This window comes from Micropterus dolomieu, linkage group LG12 (genome assembly GCF_021292245.1).
Source record: "Micropterus dolomieu isolate WLL.071019.BEF.003 ecotype Adirondacks linkage group LG12, ASM2129224v1, whole genome shotgun sequence".
Taxonomy (NCBI): Eukaryota; Metazoa; Chordata; class Actinopteri; order Centrarchiformes; family Centrarchidae; genus Micropterus; species Micropterus dolomieu.
Genome location: NC_060161.1, coordinates 8,779,162 through 8,799,543, shown reverse-complemented (window position 1 = coordinate 8,799,543; position 20,382 = coordinate 8,779,162). Strand labels below are relative to the sequence as shown.

The window sequence follows — 20,382 nt, the reverse complement described above, 5'->3', positions numbered from 1 at the left end:
TTAAGTACTGAGAAGGCAATAAACGCTGTATCATACCTGTATGCTAAATTAAATGTAAAGCTTAACGACTTTCCTCAAACCTGCCTATAACCCTAACCCTCTGACCACTGAAGGCAAAGGTTTGGACTACTATTACATAAAACATAGCTTCAGCAGTACTAGAGGAACTACGGTGAAGATGGAGAACAACACAAATCTGAGTCAAATAAGTACTAAGAAACTGAAACAAATCCAAGTTTCACTCTCAGACCTATTTTTAGTCAACATGCTGCTTGACTCATAGCACTACGATTCTAAGTGAAGCTTGTTAAGTTGATTTCATTTTGCACCAAAAGCATTTATGTTGTGGTCTGATTATCTTACTACAGTTACGCAAGTTTTGTATGCCGTCCAAGAACAAGTAGACTATAAATGCCAAACTTATGTTAAAGATAATTTAGAAAGTGTTTCCATGACGTATGCTTATCCACCAGAGATCACTGACAAGTTACTTATACTATACTACACATCTTTAATATAGTGCATTTCTTAACACACAAAAAGGAAAACATCCTTATAAGAAATGCTTTAGTAGGTTATGTGCTTATTATGTAAAATATATATCTGCTGATACATTGTTATCAGAATTAAGTGATTCAAATTTCAATATTGGAACCTGCGTCAAACATCAGTCAGGCTTAAGTGAAAATGTTAGACATCACTTTGAACTCATGTGACTTCTCTGAATGGATGTAAGTGGAATCGCACGTTGCCACTTACAGTAGTAAATGATACATCAATTTTTTTGTCAAGCAGCTCCAAATGTCCCGCTAACTTACAGCAGACTGACAGTGAAGACACTGAAGCAAAAGAAGGAAGTGAAAAGCTCAGATGCCTGTGGCTGCAGCGAGGCTGGAGATGGTCAGGGAGCACCGCTCAGGCTGTAAATCCTGTTATGTCACAGATGAGCAGCGTGCCATGCAGCCGACGGGAAGGATGATGTGGAGAAAGGGAGAGCCAAGTCAGCGTTCACCCGGTGACCACGAGGATTAAAGCCCCTGTAAAAGCACATCCCATTGGTCCGATTAGTATTAGGGACATGTAAACCGAGGCGAGATTGGAGGTGGTGTGATCATATCTGGTTGGAAACTAGATGGGATTACAAGGGAGCGCAAGCCTGTCCCATTGGTGCCAGTTGAGATTACACTCGCTGTTTATTAGAGAGTCAAATGTTAAACTTACCCAGCAGCATTTTTTTTTTTGTCTGTAGCTAAATTTGTCAACCCATTGGAGTCCACATTATGCACCAATATGAACCTGAAATTTAATTTACAGTTTACTAATCATCCACTTATTGTTTAGACATATCCTCAAATATATTCCACAGTGGAGAATGTTGCAAAGGAAACAGCAGCCACACCCATTTTAACAGATACAGTTTCAAACACAGGAAAAACAGAGCAAATAAAACCAGGAAGTGATATTTAGCTGCTGAATCAACCTCTGCCTGACCCCCCCGCCTCCCCCACCCTACTCCTCATGTACACATTAAACATTTGCTGTCTTTCTCCCTCTTTCCTCCCCTCCCTCCTCTCTCTCTGAGTCTGTTCTGCACCCATCATTTGCACAGCTCCCCCCGGTGATACATTTTAGCACTACAAACGTAAATGAACTTAATGGCCTCTGACATACAGTTTTTAGCACTTTTTTAAAGCTGCACAGTGCTTTACAGATCGAAGAAAATGCAAAAAAACCGGAACAGTAAAATGCAGACGAAACCATCAAATGACAGATGGAACAGAACCTCAAATGCATACAATGCTGAGCCCTTATCAAACAAAATAGAGGCGCACACAATAACTCCAGCTTAAATTCCTACTGGGGGCCATGAATGTCCAAACTGTTTCATGACAAACCATCTAATTGTTGTCTGTGAAGATCCTCAGTCATCCAGGTCATAGTTATCCAAGGAAGGTTAAAATCAAGGGCAACTGCACTTAGTTGACTATACTTGAAGACATTTCGTCCCTCATCTGAGAGACTTCTTCAGTTCTGGCCGACTGGTAGGGAAACTCAGCTATTTAACCTCTGTGGAGTCGTCCAAGATGAATAATACCACTTCTGTTGCTAGAGTCGTGCGAGGCCAAGTCTGAACAACTGAAGCCAAAAATAAAGTTTCCTAGGAAACCAAACAAATGTTTATTAGTTGATTGTTTGCATTTGGTCCAGACTGACACTTTAACTGCTGACGTTTCCATCCCTAGAGCATCATATGACAGTATTAACAGTATTGAGGAGTTAATTGCTTGGTTATGATTAGCTCTACCTCGAACTGCTATAATATGTATTTTAATTAATTCAATTTTAATGAATGTCATTATTGCAAAAATAACCTGAAGTGTCCTAATATATTTTTAAGGCAGTACGGCCCACCCGACTGTAGTGCATGATGAGCAGACATGAGAAAAATGTCTTTTAATATGACTGCGTCAAGCCCATTTATGTCTCACAGTGGTGAATAATACATACTTTTACAAGAGCTGTTTGTTAAATATTCAACATTCTTTTGGGTAACATCGTCTCCATTAATTCAACATCCTCAGGGCTTCTTCATTTGAATAGCAAATCAGCTGAATTGGAGATGAGCCCAGTGATGCCTCTTAAATGTCTGAGGTTAGTCTAAGCTTCTTGCAGTTTTGGCTCCATTGTATCCTGTTTTTGGTGTTATTGCCATAGTAAATCAACCTGTGTTCATTTGGAAATAATGATTTTCTTCTGTTGACCTTTTCAATGACGGATGTGACAGTAAGCTGGATGTTTTTAAGGGTAAAATCAAATGTGGCAATCCAGTGAAAAGTAAAATGAAATGGTCAGTGAAAGATTTTGTCTAAAGGACGCATAGGGGAATGTTGTAACTGTCATAACTGTCTGTACAAGGGAGTAATGGCAACTCCCTGCATTGACTTCAGTCATTCCCGAGCAACACGGTCTCACTCCATAGCTGTCACATATCAACGCTTAGTCAAGAACCCTGGGTCACTTTTTAATGGGAGCCCCCTTTTTTAGGGAAATTTCTAGAAAGATTAACTAATCACATTTGTTGAAAAAGAAGTTTTGAATGTTCTACCTGTTAGACTTGTGAAGTGATTCACTGTTTGGCATCAAGTGTTTGTCACGTTCTGACCATAAAGATAAGTTTAACCACATAATTAACCATCTGGTTTCTTCAATTTTCACTCGGGAGCAAAAATCAGCCTTTAAACTAGAAAGAAATAATGATTTGACATATATTGTGATAATTATCACAATATATATTGAGCATATTTTATATCATCTCTGTAAAGCACTTTGGTAACCTTTTTGTTTTTTTAAATTGTGCTATATAAATAAAGTGGATTGGATTATCGATAACAAATGATAGGAAATGTTTTTATCGTGTTAACATTTTTGGCCATATCGCCCAGCCCTGACGTCCGGTCAGGTTAACAACAATAAATATACAACGTCCAGCTAGTCTTTCAAAATAAAACATGGTTTTTCTTAACTTAACCGAGTAGTTTTGGTGCCTAAACGTAACCAAACTGAGCGTTTAGGCAACAAAATTACTCGGTTAAGTTAAGAAAAACCATTGTTTGGGTTAAAATAAGTGCTTAAGTTATGTAACTTCATTTACTTAACTAAAGTTAATTACGTAAATTACATATGTTGTATAACTTAAGTCTAATAGAAGTCAATAGTGACTATTGGTTTCACACAGGAAAAGAACACTGGTCTCCTAGGTGAAAGTCCAGTGTTTGTTTGACCCGCCCCTCCTCCTAGTGTGTACTTTGTCGATCTTTATACTACGTCACCTGACATATAATACTTGTAGTATTGTAAAATGATGCTAAAGGGGTTCCCAGTGACACCATTGGTGCCTGACCATGTGTGACGACCTGCGACTGAAACCGGGTTGTCTTGAGAGCACCCACATTAATTCTGAGCAACTAACTAACTAAATAATCGAATACTGTTACTCTTTGATATCAACAACGGCCACGATGCACATAGATCAGAAGCTATTCTCTACAGCAGGGGGAAACTGTGATTTGGTGTTGGCAGAAGATGGGACCTGTGTTGGAAACTCGCCAGTGTGTGAGTGTACTTCTCTGAAGAGCAAATTGGCAAGTGGATGTTAACATTTCGGTACTTCACATCCTCTCAGTTTGGTAATAACGAGGCCTATTCACAGTCAGTCAAATACAGGATCTGGATTTAGCAACATCAAGGCCTAAATATGAATATCAAGTAGCTGATGAGAGAGATGTTCACTCTCTGCCTTCAGCGGCTGCTTTCACATAGAGACGCTGACAAAGGCTTCAACACAACTAGAGCTGCAACGATTGGTCGATTTTAATTGATTAGTGGACAGAAAGTGAATCTAATTATTTTAATCAAGCAGTTTTGTTCATATTTTTATGTGATGCATGACAGATAAAGGTAGTCGAGTTGGTTATTATTGTACTATTTATCCCACACTTCAGTTCTGTTTGTTTCTTTACTTTGTAAGTTTTGGTATAAGATTTATCTTTCAAAGGAAAAGATTGCTCTTCATTTTTAACACCTTGGAGTGAACCATGTATTTGTGTCGTGCCTTTGTCAAAGTTATTAGTTCTATGTCTCTACAGTCCCAACCCAAGGTCCACACAAATGCATCCGTACTGTCTTCATCAGTGGATGGAGTTTGCTCTCTTGTCATGGAGAAGGATTTGTGACATTCTAGCAAACAAGCTGGGGATTTCATCTGTAGCACCATTAGGACTTATTGTCCATGTTTGTGTTGACCATGGAAATAGTAGTTTGACTCAGCAATCCCAACTCTGCTGATGAAAACCGTGTGATATGGTTGAAAGTTCTTTATATAGCTAGCAAGTGGACCTTGAGTCTGGATTGTTTTGTGAAACTAGTGAACCTATGCCTAAGTTTATTGCTATAATTTATTCATAAGTGTTGACTACTGGGAAATTGACTACTTCAGTTGTAATGCAATGCACCAGAGCTCCTGTGGGCTGTGAAGGACCAGTATAATATTAATTCAAGCAGAAGGCAGCTAAGGGGAGCAGTGATGTCATCTCAGGCTCATGTCATGTTACAGGTCTTGTAGCTTTTAATTCAGCGGTGCTAAATACAAGAGCAATATGTTAATTTGCAGTATTCTGTGCTACTTTCACTGACGTGGCTTTCATTGTTACACTGTCTCTCTTTTATATCTGGTTCTTTCAGGATAGTATAAGTGGCTTATGTAAAAAAGCATAAACACTTTTCATTTTATAGAAGAGTGAAGTTGCTCATTTTGCCACCTCATCATATGGATTTGACCAGTGAACATGTGCTGTATTACCAGAAATTCGGGAGACGTTCCAGGGTTTTCCTCAAATTCATCTCCTCATGCATTAATGATTTATGACTGTTAGTTTTACTGCTTACATTTTCCCAGCAGGAGGGACACAGTGGAGGAGGAGGGAGGCGGTGTTTAATATGTGAGGTCTCTATAGAGAAGTCTGAAGGAGGGAGGGAGGGCTCAGCAGACAGATGTGACAAATATGTTGTCTTTTTGTCTCCACAGATCACCAGAAGTTGGAGCGGGAGGCCAGGATCTGCCGCCTGCTCAAGCATGCCAACATCGGTAACTAGTACTCCCCGTTAGATTTACTGTATCTCTTTCTGTCCTCTGTCTCATAATGTTACAAGCAGAGCCAGGTTTAATGTACAGATGGTGACAAATGACTGGAAAAAGCAACATGAAGTGTCTCAGTATGGAGCAAGGCCACCATCAGCCTCCAGAACAGCTTCAGGGCTCAAGTCTGTGGAACTCTGTTGGGGAGATAATCACCATTTCTCTACCAGATATTCCCTCATTTATGTAAACCACTTTTATTTAAGGTCACACAGCATCAGAGACAGTCACAGACATCACAGCATTGATCTGAAGATGAGACTTTAGATTCTGTCATTTGTTGTTATGGAGATGGTGGTGGAGAGCATTGTCTTACACGTTGCTCTAAAATCCTTCACAGGTGTGCAGCTGGGTTGAGATCTGGTCTCTGTAAAGGCCTCACGTTATTCTCTCCAAACCATTCAGTGAGCGCTGCTGCACCAACCTTCTGCATGTGATGTTTTATTCAGCTTCTTCCTTTTAGCTTGGGCCCCGTGTCTTTATCCATAGTGTTTCAAAACATACAGGCTAGCCTGAAGATGGTTTCAGAGATGTATGGAACATGCATTAAAAACGTATGCTGGATTCACATTTTCCTACCAAGTGGTTTCAACAGCATACTATATGTGCAAGAAAGCCAGAGTATATATTCCTGCATCCGTAGCTGTTCCCTCTTGTACGCGATGGCCATATGACCATTAACCATATTTAGAAATACATTCTGCTCACACATACAGACACACAGTTGTTTTGTCACTTTGGAGGACCTTGTGAAGTCGTGTTTATATTAGGGCAATGAAACACTAATGAGAATTATCACAATCAATAACAAATGTTCAATAAATGTTTGATTTAATTCATTTGAATCTCAAACAAATTAGTGCTTTTCTATTGCACATTGGTTGAAAAAACATTTTATTATTATAGTTTTGAATGTTCTGCCTCAGATTTGTGAAGTGATTCACTGTTTGGCAGCAAGTGTTTGTCACACTCTGACCATAAAGAAAAGTTTAACCAAATAATTAACCATCTGGTTTCTTCAACTTTCACTCAGGAGCAAAAATCCGCCTTTAAACTAGAAAGAAATAACGATTTGAAATTTATCCTGATAATGATTGAAGAATAATTATTGAATGATGTGACATTTTGATAAGATTTTATCACAGCCCTAGTTTATATTTTAGATTCCACAATCAGAAATGTCACATTTGCCTGAAAAGGGCTTTGCAATCTGTACATATGACAGACAACATATCACCCATTCACTGCTTATGCCTTTGAAGCAGACAGGAAAAACTCATGAACTTAATTCATTCCTACCTTCTAGCTGACTTTATCTATGATCTGCGTGAAAGAAATGTAGCCCTGTTTCAGAATGTTACAGAAAAGGTTATTTGACCATCTGACAAGTAACTCTACAGCAGCTTTAGGCCCTCAAATCAGATGAGAAGAAAGTCCATAAGAAAAAGCTTTAACAGAGGAAATAAAAGTTGTAATTGTTAGATATTTTACAGATAAATACCAAGCAAACACAAGAAGAAGAATCAAGTGCCTTTTTACTTCCAGCTCTGAATGGGAGCTGAGGCTCTACAGTGTGAGTGCATGAACAGCTTTATGTCCCCACGACCTGATTAATACAAGGAAGCACAGCGTAGAAATCCATATTGTTGTGGTAGGTGTAGATAAATGACCCTATGCTCTGGCTTGTGTAATGACTATGTCTACAAATAGAGCTCATCTACACACATGGCTCTCTTCCCCTAACCCACACACACACCTCCCCCTCCCTCCCCTCCTTGCTTCAGAAGCCACAAAGGCCAAGGAACTGTAATTATCACCTCAGTAACGACTTTGCCACGCAGTGAAAACTGGCATTTACTTGTTTGGTGCCTTTTCTTTTAGTGAGGGATGAGGGGGTGTGAGTGACTAACGAATAGGGAGATTTGTTTGGTTTGCTGGTTTGTCCTGGAATTAGAATTTAGGTTTAGTCGAGAGGGTTATTTTACAGAGGTTTGGGTTGCCATGTCTGTTAACAGAACCAAACCAAAGCTTTACTTCAGAGCAACGTGATAATTTCATTTTTGTCAGTGGCAGCTTGAATAGGTGGTTGGATAACAGCAGAAACTCTTTTTCTGGCAGGTAGATAAGGAGAGAACCATTTAGGGCCCGACAGACAGGACTTTGAAGATGATGCTGATATTTAAAAGTAATAAAAATCCTAAAAGATAATCTAAAAATTTTGCGTTAAAGTTATGTTTAAGATATTTTAACAATAAACTTTATTGTGAGAGATTGCATTAATATTTGTTTTTGTTTTGTAAATTTTGAACAGTAAGGTCATTGAAATGCAAGTTATTTAAAATGACTATAAAACACAAAACCAAACAATGTTGAGCTTGAATTGACTAAAAGAAAATAACTGTCCATCGCAGAGCTGAAGAAAGTTTTTCTAAGAAATGCTCATCTTTATTAGAAAATTTGAATTTATTTGTTACAACTGATTGCTCGTGTTGGGCTATTTTCTAACAGTTGACCGTTTGCTTAGCCCATTCCCCATTATTCACCGTTACTACAACTGTTGAGATTTCCACCCTCATGTGGAATTTTACAGATTACAACGAGGCAGTATTAGCATTAAAATAGTTTGTAATTGTTGGAACGGTGTTTTTGTCTGAAATAATGAACCCATTGTCACAAGCTGTAAACTGTCCATTTTGTCTTTTGAAAAGACAACTGGGACTGGCAGCTTCATGAGCTAGCTACCTAGCGCTGATAAACCCTGCGGTCAGCTTCATGAAGTGGCACTCGGCCACTACCCCATAATAAGTCTAAAATATGTGCAGGGTTACGTTGGATTACTTTTGTAGGTATCAAGCTAATTAGCTTGACATGCTCATGTTTGGCATTTACAGAAGCAGATATGCAAGAGCAAAAGAGCAAAGCTACAAAGAAAACACACCAGTGTCTGTATAAAGACACCAAGTCTTTATATACAGCATTGCTGTTACTGCGGCACCACTCACAGCGCTTCAACATGTGTAGAAATCCAGAGCTTGACAGGCCTGCCATGCTTAGTTAGGCTTCCCATGTAGGCACGTGGAATGGCAGGGAGGTCTCAGAACAGAGCCGTACCGCCAAACATATCTTCCTGCAGAGCAGTCAGTGTTTCTGACTGAACTGTAGTTTTCCTCTTAAAACATGACGACATAGTTATAAAACAATAATGCAAAAGACCCTCACATAAATAATACAGCGAGTGAACACTGATCGATTCCAGCTGTGAATCCGTCACTGGAGATTATTACTCACCTGCTCACACGTGCACACACTCCCCCCTCCTTCCTCCCATCTGTCCCACGTCAGAATTGGCTGGCTGGTAGCAGGTAGCGCTACTCTCATTACTATTCCATTCACATAACATGCAGCTCTGGGAAAGCCCCAATTCCTTGAAGGTCGATGTGGTGATAGAAGATCTTGGATGTCAATCTGGAGACGAGTTAACGGAGATGTCAGAAAATCCCCCCGGGGGGGGATCTTTTTTTTTTTTAAATAATAAAAAAAAAAAAAACTTTTCATCTGTCATTTCATGTTGGTGCCTGTTTGTCTTTAACCTTTCTTGAGCACTAAAATTGGAATGAGCTTTTCCCCGAAGCATCCTACTTCACATTCATAGCCGCAAAGTGCAGTCAGTCCCTCACTGTCTGTTGAATTACCTATGGAGTTTCAGTCAGTGGAAATGCACACACAAAGCACACACAGCTACACACAAAGGCTACACAGTAGGCTTTTCAGGCTAATTTTACAGGAATGGTAAGAGGTTAAGGACATATGCTTGCCTTTAGGTTGTAGTTTACAGGACTATCACTAATAAGTTGAGTATACATTTCCGTAAGTGTGTTGCCTTGTGCTAGCTACCAATCAAAGCTGCCTGACTGAAAGAGTGAAATGAGCATGTTCCAACGCTGTCTGGAGGTTGGAACAGTCAATCATGCAAGAGACCCTCTTTAACCCCTCAGCTTATGCTATAGTAGTTACTCCAGTCCTTGTCAGAGGCATCATGCTTAGTCTCAGCTTCGTCCTCTTTGTCACTTCACACCATGTCATTTCATGTCATTAGCAAGTGTAGCTAATTAGCTCATTGAAGCCTCCCTGTTGGCGGCGTTCTTACCTCTGTGGTTCCTTCATCCTATTCTCGTTCAAAGAGAATGAGACGGCCCTGCTTTCTGACATTCAAACTCATTCAGAGCACCTGTGCATTTTTTTTTAAAGAAGTGAGATCCTTTTTGTTTAACCAGAAACAGTTGCTATACCACCAGGCTCCATTGACAAAATCAGTAATTTTACCTCTCTGGTCTACTGCTGCCTTGATCGATTTTTTTATTTTTTTTATGTGAGTTTGGCAGTTTTAACCCTTTTGACCACAGGTGGTGATGGCGCAATAGATAAGACACATGCCTTTGGTGTGAGAGACCTGGGTTCAGTTCCCCACTGTGACATCCACTATTGTGTCCCTGAGCAAGACACTTGCTCCAGAGGTGTGCGACCTCTGATATGTATAGCAATTGTAAGTCGCTTTGGATAAAAGCGTCAGATAAATGAATAAATGTAAATGTAAAAGACCGAAGTCGCACAAAGCAAACTAACCGAGCACGGCAGCAGTAGACCAGCAACTCCTGTGTTTTGCTGGTTTTGTCAATGAAGTCTGGTGGTTTTGACGACAGCAGAACTTAGCCATAGCCTCAAGAGTTGGGTATAGCCAACAACAAGCACATTTTAAAATGTGTTGTCATTCAGATTAATAAATAAATTAAATATTTTTCTATAATGTAAATGAAAGAAGAAACTACAAATATGGGCTCTAAGGCCATATCCATTAAAAATATGTAGCTGATCAGCTCATCCACATCCATACAGTATGTGTCCATATCTGGATCTGCAGCCTCTTAGAGAGAATAAAAGTGAGTATTAATAGCTTATTTTTGTATCAGTATTCTGTATAAATCAGGTCTGAGAACGTGTAGATGGATGCAGAAAGTACAGTTTGACTGGCAGACCGTAACCATCATCGTATTTGAAACATTGGCTTACTGTGCCAACATTTAGGAGCGTATCATGCCAAATGCTTGACAAAGTAGTAACCCTTACCCAGAAAATCAACAAATACCTTTTTTTTCCCTTTACTTTCAAAGTGGGAAATCTGAACGTTTCTTGTCAACTTCAGTCAAAAAATACTGGCATTTGTATAAATAAATAAAAAGGTATAAGCTCATTAGGCTCTAATCAAGATAACATTTATTTGTACGTCAATGCATTAAAGCAATAGACAAAATAATAGAAAGTTGGTAAGTAGAAAATATAAAAATATAACAGTAGTCTTTATGTACAATATTTTACAGTATTAACAGAAGTGTAATGATGATAATAGTAGTAATGAATAAATGGTAGTAATAATGATTATGATGAGGTAGTGTTGAGGTGAAATGGATTAAAATTCTTAAACTACAATATTGGGAAAGAGTAAGCCAGAGTATTGAAACTGAATATTGCACCACAAGTATTAAAACAGAAGATACTGCACTACAAGGTCCAGTTTAATGACTAAAGCCCTTTTCCATTGCTGGTACCAGCTCAACTTGCCTCGACTCGCTTTTCGCCCGCCATCCTGTTTTCCATTGCAGATAGTACCCCCTCAGTGTAGCTGGTCGCCATTGCAACGCAACGTAATGCCGCAACGTAATGTTCAACGCGACACACCTGCGACCCATGCACACCAGCTGTCTCTTGATTTAAGAGAAAACGTTTCAACATTACTCCGAATGTAAAGACAGAATAGCGGTGAGAAAATCTTACAGCTGTGTTTTCCTCGTAAACAGGATAGCACTGGCCACCACAGACTCGTGGAACATGCTCAGCATTGTCTGGCGGATGTTGAAGGACCTCCGCCTGCTGAGAAAAAGACTGCTCTCAGAGTCCAGTTTATTATCAGTGTGCACTCCCAGGCAGATTGGCCTCAGAAAATCTTTGTATTCATAAAAAGGGACTAGACACTAGAGCTTTTATTGATGCAGTGCATGACTCTATGCTTGTTCTGTGGTTGCTGTACAGTTGTCTCTGACAGTAAATAAATGGTCTATTTTAAAGCTTCTCTCTGTGATAACGTTGAAAGAACAAAAAGTGAAATAGTGCCACATCTGTTCAAGAACATTCAGAAAACCTTGTCATTTTACAATGTGCAGTTTAAGCCTCTATATGTGCTGATACTGTACTTTTTACAAGAACAGTCACTTAGAGGAATAACTGAAGGTTCTGGGAACTGAACTTTATTTCTGAAAGAGAAGTGAAAGTAGTGTGACCTTGGGAAATACATTTATTCGATGAAAAGATCTCATGTCTATGCATTAAGTACACAGCTAGAGTCGGGATGTGATTAGCCTTGCTTAGCATAAAATCTGAAAGCACAGGCAAGCAGCTTGTCTGTATCTTTGCTTTGTGGTTGCACTGAGCAGCTTCACAGTGTAAATGTATGGAACGACTGAATGACCGTGGAGTTCCTTAAATTGCTTTGCAAACCTTCTTCCAAGAAGTAGTTTTAAACAACAACAAAGAAATAGCCAAGGAAGAGCATGTATGTAGCAGAGATACAGTGTGCTTTATTTAGTGTTGGAAGTTGTTTTGTGTTTTTACTTTGGACTGAGCCTCTTTATGCACAGCCGTAAACCAACTCTGTACCAAATATACAAACATGAGATTGACATTGACTTTTTTTTCATTGATCTCGCTCAGAAAGAAAGCAAACATATTACCAAAATGCTGAATTTTGCCATTAATCTACAGATTATTCACTGTAATTTGCTTAGCAAAAAAAATGTGTGAAACGGCAACAAGCTCTTTATCCAGAGAAAGCTAAATTCACCAGTGGTGTCTGAAACCCTTAATTGCACTTCACACTGAGAGCAGCACAGGTCACTATTGTTCAGTGCTCAGTTTGTGTTAGAAGTATTCATAATTCCCACAGTTACCTGCTGCTGCCAATGTGTAACTGTGTAACTGACTAACTTTGTTTCTTTTCTGTCTCCTCCCCTTGCTTTTCCCTCCCTCACAGTGCGGCTCCATGACAGCATATCAGAGGAAGGATTCCACTATCTGGTCTTTGACTTGTAAGTGCAGGATTTTTATTTTGCATTTCAGTTCTACACCTCAGACACTAACAGGACACTAGACATGGTTAAACACAGGCCCGGGGCCTTTTGCCGCATGTCTATGCATGCATAAAGGAAAAGAACATGCTCGAACACAGAGGAATACCACATTCATGTCATGCTCAGAAGGGGTAGAAAACTGACCGCTGCCAGTCAGATGTCCTGTCACTAATGGGAGATCAGACGTGGCATGTTCGCCTCCCTCTTTGCTCCATCTGTCTGTGTGCTCAGTCATCACACGCCCTCACCATGTTCACATGCTGCACAGAAACATCACGTACTGTAGATACTTGAGCACATGATACACGACCGCATCCGATGGCATCAGTATTTTTATTTTATCGTTTTTATTATTTACACCTGTGCTTTTCATACTGTGACATGTATGCAGATATGGATGCAGGGGAACACCTTAATAAAGCTGACATTATAGTCCAACTGAAAGTAAATCATAGTTTTTGTGTGCTACGTCAAACACATCTGCTTCGTAGCTCGCACCCCGTGCTCATTTTTGATTAATAAAAAAAAAAAATAGTATCCCCCCCAAATTCAGGAATGAATGTTTTTATTGATATATAATATTTTGCAGCTCATGACCGCCAGATTGACAAATGGCTTTTACAGGAATGTAATCATTTTAGTCTGATTTCTCGTACTTGGTGTTCTTAAATCGGATGGAATTTTCAGATGTATATGACCATGAAATTTACTTCGCCCAACAGTTCAGGTTATTTCTTATTTCAACATTTTAATTCTACTTCTCCACCTTATTTTACCGTTTACTCACTAGCCTAGGCTACTTGAATCTGCTTCCTTTCCCTTCTCTTTTCCACACACGCACACAACTACACCTCTGCTGCAAACACACCGGCTTTCCCCGTCTCTTCCTTTTTCTCTCTCCCTGTATGTGTCTGCTTTGCTTACTTTCTCGGAGAAAAGTACATTTTACAAAGTCAAAGAAAAGACATCGATTTCTCTTTTGGATATTTTCACCGAGATAAATTTTTACAGCAGCAGGTGCTCCGCAATTGAATCAAAATTGCAATTTGAAAGAACGCGATTAGTTAATCGTGAAGACGGCGTTTCTAAAGAAGAGATGGAGATGCTTGTTCATGCTTTTATTTCTTGTCTGGATTACTGCAATGTACTGTACACTTGTTTAAACAAATCCTTCATGGACAAACTGCAAGTTGTACAACATGAGATCACCCATTACTCCTGTGCTTAAGGCTCTTCATTGGCTTCCAATTGGTTTGAGAGTGCATTTTAAAATTTTAACCATTACTTACAGAGCCTTGCATGGTCAAGCTCCCTCTTACATCCTGGATCTATTGCACGCTCTCGGAGGTCTTCAGGCCAAGACCTTTTAACTATTCCCAGAACACGATTTAAAACACTTTGTTTGGTTTGGAGCCTTGGACCCCGTGTTTAAACCTTTAGAAAACACCTTAAGACACATCTAACTAGGTTTATGGCTTTGTATTTTATGTGTTGTTGTTTTTATTTGTCTTATGTTCTATTTTTTACCTTGGAGCACTTTGTGACCCCTCTTGTCTGTGAAATGTGCTAAATAAATAAAGTTTACTTACTTACGGTGCTTAAAATGTAGTTTAATTACACAGAGCATCTGACCCGTTTTAAACAGTCATGTAGTCAGAAACAGAAATTCTTTTGTCACAATTGCACACTTGTCAAGGTAGATGGATAAAGAGTATATAAATATAAAATATTAACACAAATATAAAGGACTGTGGGTATGTACAATATTTACATTATTAATTATTATGGTGAACCAAAAAGGACAAGTGAATAAATTGCAGCAGAGAATATTGCACATTAATTATTAAACAGGTAATATTGCACAGAAAATAGATAGCGGTCTAGTTTAATAACTGATTTTCAGACACTTGGATAGAGGAGTTATAATGTTTGATGGCCACAGGCAGGAATGACTTCCTGTGGCGCTCTGTGGTGCATTTTGGGGGGATGAGTCCTGTGTTTGAGCAGCAAGTCATGGAGTGGGTGGGAGATATTGTCCAAGATGAGATGTAGCTTGGACAGCATCCTCCTCTCTCACACCATCGACAGAGTCCAGCTCCACCCCTGCAACGTCACTGGCCTTGCGGATCAGTTTGTTGAGCCTGTTAGCGTCCGCTACCCTCAACCTGCTGCCCCAGCATGCAACAGCAAACAGGATAGCACTGGCCACCACAGACTCATAAAACATCCTCAGCATCGTCTGGCAGATGTTGAAGGACCTCAGCCTCCTCAGAAAATAGAGACGGCTTTGGCCCTTCCTGTAGAGGGCCTCAGTGTTCTTGGCCCCGTCCAGTTTATTGTCCATGTGCACTCCCAGGTATTTGTAATCCTCCACAATGTCCACAGGGACCCCCTGGATGGAAACCGGGGTCACTGGTGCCTTGGCTCTCCTTAGATCCACAACCAGCTCCTTAGTCTTTGTAGTGACATAAGGATAACAATTCTTTCCATGTTTTTCTTCAAAATGCTAAAATGGGTTGCCAAATATACCTGGGCGGCCTGTCCAAGTAAAGTTTAAGACAATTTCAGCAAATAAAACAAAACTTAAGTTCATTACCCACTTCTTCTGTATTCAGTTGTCATCCTTATTACAAATGTGTTTTTTATGTGGTGTTCATAAAGCAATCACTATTCTTTCCTTTCTATCACTTCATTTAATTTAACTCCCTAATAACTCCGGGCTCACACAGGCGGCGTGTGCACCACGTTACAGCTGTCTCGCTGCTGCCGGTTTTAATTGCTGCCATTCTCAGTCAGTGCTTGTGCTCACACCAGAAGCGCCGCAGCGCGTCCCTGAAGCGGCTCTCTGCCCCGCTGCACGGAGGATAAGCGGCAGGTCTATTTTTGACGGAAGACACGTCAAGCAGCACAGAGCAGATGACCCGGGAAGGAAGTCAATAGCAGAAACGGCACAGAGAGCCCCCCAAATTAATTAAGTCTAAACAATTCAGCAAAATCAGGCAGGCAAAACGCTCTTATTCTGAAATGCTCTCTGGAATGTGCAGCCCTGCAGGGCACGGGAAAAAATGGATCATCAGCTGAGATTGGTAGCAGAAGCATACAAAAAGACAAATAAACAACAAGTCAGCAACATGGGGCAGGCTAAACGCTCCGCTGCTGAAACGCTTCTGAGACGCTTCCAGTGTGAGTTAACGCAGGGCTGAGGACGGATCCAATCCGCGGCACACGCCGCCTGTGTGTGTCCGCTGTAACTCAACATCTTCTTCATTCCTCCTGTCTCCTGTGTATTGTCAGCTGTTTACAGTCTAATCTGGAAGCCAGAAAGGAAATTGCTTGAATTTATTTTAAATGCTGCGTTTAATTTGCCAAGGGCAATAAAAAAAGAGCAGAGGCTGTTCCTTTCCTGGCCAAAAGACAACACACAGAGTAAAAACTTTCCTCGCTTTGTTTTTCAAAATGGAAAACCTTCCTGGCCGGATGACAAGACATAATAACACTGCAGTCGATGCAAATTGACCATGAACTGAGTAGGGAACTAAAATATAATATTTCCACAGGTTTTACAGGTTTAACATTTTGATATTAACCTTACATTTGTTGAGCAGAGTGAAAGCATGGCGACATAACGGGTCACTTCCTAGTTGCTGAATGAAGGCCAACAGTAACGATGAGACTCTGCAGACCTTTTTACAGCTACCAAAGTCATTAAAAGTTGCATGAACCTTTAATATGGAAACCCCTGAAGACTCAAGTGGTAATGTTTTCCGCAGGTCATAGAAAAGGTTTTGCCTTGAAATATGTTTCAAGTCATTCTGTGTTTTCAGCAAACCTGCTGGCCTATTTTTAAACATTTTAAAAGGCAGCTCCATTGATGTCACATGTGAAGGCCAGTTTGCTTTACAAGGATAGTATTACTCAGCCTGTGAAGACCTTTTGTCTCATGTCTTCCTTGGCTCTGATGGAGCTTCGGCAAGTCTGACCCTGATGATGTCGTCAGGGTTGTCTGGGCTTGAAAACTACAGATTTCTATTAAAAGTCAGAAGCGGAGCGTGGGAGTTTGGAAGGGATGACCATTCAGAGCAGGGTGTCGCCGTTAAGCACGTGTGCCTGTTCTCATTCTAATCAATCTAGATGCAAATAGGCAGTGATACCTGGATAGATTCGCCTGGACCCACAGAATCCAAGAAAACAAGTGTGTGGGTTTGTGTTGGGGATTAAATGGCATCAGTTATTTCATTATATAATAATTATTATTACTATTTACATTTTAATAGAATTTAACTTTTATAGCCAAATACCTAATTTAGTCTCATAGAATATACTGAACTTTTAATTTGGAACTCTTGATTAAGGAATAATTTAATAGCTATAACCAAAATGACCATCAATAGCTAGTAAGTTGAAGAATTTGGTATTTTACATAAAAGAAGTTGGTATATCCACAAGTATTTATTTAACAGATAAACACACAAGATGAAACCTGACTAAATTAGAGGGGGTGTGTGTGGTGCCAAGTGAAAGGAAGTAAGTTAGCATGCAACGACTGTCTGTGCGAGTTTGTGTCTTAGTTGATTTTATTAGCATGGTAGCTGGCAGGCTTTGTGCCGTCAGCGCTTGTGAGATAAGGTAATAGGTAAGATACGGCTCAGGTACAGGTCACGCTCGGGGGTCACTATCAGAGCACAGAAGTAGAAGCTGCCTGAACCTCTCACCCTGAGCTCTCTGCCGCTGTCTCTCTCCTTGTCAGGGTGACAGCAGCTGGACTGATGAGGGAGACACTGTAGTCCAGGCTAGCAGATAACTTTTCTATGAAGCTGCTGTGTTTACAGAAGCCACTGTCTCCACAGATTGGCTTGCAAAACATGAGACCATTAGATATGAACGTGACATAGGTAATGCATTGCAGTCAAAACAGCAGCAGATTGGCTGTTCAGATTTAGGGCAGTTAAATGTGACCTGATAGGTCTACTTTTTTCTCTGTTTTTCCCCTTAGTGTCTATAGGTTTTTTTCCTAAGAAGGCCTCGGCAGATTTGGTTTGGTACTACACTGTTTGCAGTACTAGTCTGTACAGGCTGGACTCATGACTTATTAAAACAATGTAACGTTAAGTCTCAGAAGTTCATCATCACACCTGACATTTGGGGGTTTTGTCGATCAGTCGATGGGTCATATGTAGGGCTGGATAATAAATTGAAAAGTAACTCAAAGTAATGAAATTCAGAGCCTCTAATGGACGTAATTTTCCCATGGCGGTTATTTTGGTTATTTAATCCTGTTAATGTTTCCCCTTAAAAACATACTTCTGCCTGTGTATTCACGTGACTCCGCCCCCTCCAGTCCTGCTCACCTTCCAGTCAGCTCCGGGAGATGCTAGCTAGTGCTAACCGCCTTCACTTTCCGACATTTGGGGAAACAGACATTTGTTGACATTCGTTGTATTAACGGACACACTGTAACCCGCACTGCAGATTAACTGCCAGACTGACCATTTACTCGCTTGCTTTCACTGTCTGCCGCTCTCTCTCTTAATGAATCGCTCGCCCTCACACTCGCTGCACACACATTGCACTGCTATTAAATAAAGCTGCTCTTACAACAGCACCGGTCACATAGATGTCCGTTGATGATTGAGAAGAGGAAGCTAGCAAAGCGTTGAGTGTTACCATGCTTGTACAGTGTGCGGGTGATGATAACGTTAGTACCGCACTGATATTAATTGTGTGAAATTGTAGTAGCAGCGGTCATAATTAAGCAGCGGCGATGCACCGAATATAGGGGAACCATGCCTCAGGTTTGTGCACGTCAACATTACCTTATCAATTAATATTTAGATGATCAATTTTTTTTTACATCTGTTAATTTAAAAAAGTAAACCCAGCTTTAAGGGTTGAACATATTTACAGTAAAAACCTTGACTATGAGGGCAAAAACCAACAATCAAAAACAAAATAATCGTTCATTAATCGTAATCAAGGTCAAATGTTCAGTTAATCGTGACTATTATTTTAGGCCAAATCTTCCAGCCCTAGTCATAGGTCACAGGTCACACTAACCAATTGTAGCTGAAAGCTGGGACCATGGGCTGAGTGCACACTTCCAATGGCTCAGTTACAATTCATCTGTAGAGTCAACATGGTTCCAACATGTTTCTGAGATTTATAGTTCAGAGGTTACAGTCCAAAGCTTAGTTTGATGTTTTAGCGGCACCATCTGGCCAAATTGCACCAAATTTGACACTGCAGTTGATCAGATGAACCATTTTCGAGAAAATCATAGGACAAGGAAAGAAAGACAGATTCTTTCTTTTATACTTAGATTCAGGTGAGCCTTGCTCACTTAGAGAAGCACTCTGGCTTTTAGCCATAACCTCACGGAAGCACATGGAAACTTCTTTCAGCTGAATAAATAATGTCCATATACCATATGACCATAACTGCTGAAATACACTGCTCAAAGAAATAAAGGGAACACTAAAATAATACATCATAAATCTGAATGAATGAAATAATCTCATTAAATACTCCTTTCTTTACATAGTTGAATGTGCTGACAACAAAATCACACAAACATGATCAATGGAAATCAAATTTATCAACCCATGGAGGTCTGGATTTGGAGTCACACTCAAAATCAAAGTGGAAAACCACACTACAGGCTGATCCAACTTTGATGTAATGTCCTTAAAAGAAGTCAAAATGAGGCTCAGTAGTGTGTGTGGCCTCCACGTGCCTGTATGACCTCCCTACAACGCCTGGGCATGCTTCTGATGAGGTGGCGGATGGTCTCCTGAGGGATCTCCTCCCAGACCTGGACTAAAGCATCCGCCAACTCCTGGACAGTCTGTGGTGCTACGTGGCGTTGGTGGATGGAGCGAGACATGATGTCCCAGATGTGCTCAGTTGGATTCAGGTCTGGGGAACGGGCGGGCCGGTCCATAGCATCAATGCCTTCCTCTTGCAGGAACTGCTGACACACTCCAGCCACATGAGGTCTAGCATTGTGTTGCATTAGGAGGAACCCAGGGCCAAACGCACCAGCATATGGTCTCACAAGGGGTCTGAGGATCTCATCTCGGTACCTAATGGCAGTCGGGCTACCTCTGGCGAGCACATGGAGGGCTGTGAGGCCCCCCAAAGAAATGCCACCCCACACCATTACTGACCCACCGCCAAACCGCTCATGCTGGAGGATGTTGCCCGTCTTGGTGTTCTCTGATAAATGCCAAACATCCTGCATGGTGTTGGGCTGTAAGCACAACCCCCACGTCGGGCCCTCAAACCACCCTCATGGAGTCTGTTTCTGACCGTTTGAGCAAACACATGCACATTTGTGGCCTGCTGGAGGTCATTTTGCAGGGCTCTGGCAGTGCTCCTCCTGCTCCTCCTTGCACAAAGGCGGAGGTAGCGGTCCTACTGCTGGGTTGTTGCCCTCCTACGGCCTCCTCCACGTCTCCTGATGTACTGGCCTGTCTCCTGGTAGCGCCTCCGTGCTCTGGACACTACGCTGAC

The 20,382-nt window shown here is 40.7% G+C and overlaps 1 protein-coding gene across 5 annotated transcripts in view; it reads left to right on the top strand.

The window, feature by feature from the left end:
* camk2d1 (calcium/calmodulin-dependent protein kinase (CaM kinase) II delta 1) overlaps positions 1 to 20,382 on the top strand; it is a 105,463-nt gene that overhangs the window by 41,262 nt on the left and 43,819 nt on the right. For all 5 annotated transcript variants that reach the window (XM_046063775.1, XM_046063772.1, XM_046063773.1 and 2 more), the window contains exons 3-4: positions 5,585 to 5,644; positions 12,777 to 12,831. In XM_046063775.1, coding sequence (XP_045919731.1) covers positions 5,585 to 5,644; positions 12,777 to 12,831 — 115 coding nt within the window. The remainder of the gene's footprint in view (positions 1 to 5,584; positions 5,645 to 12,776; positions 12,832 to 20,382) is intronic.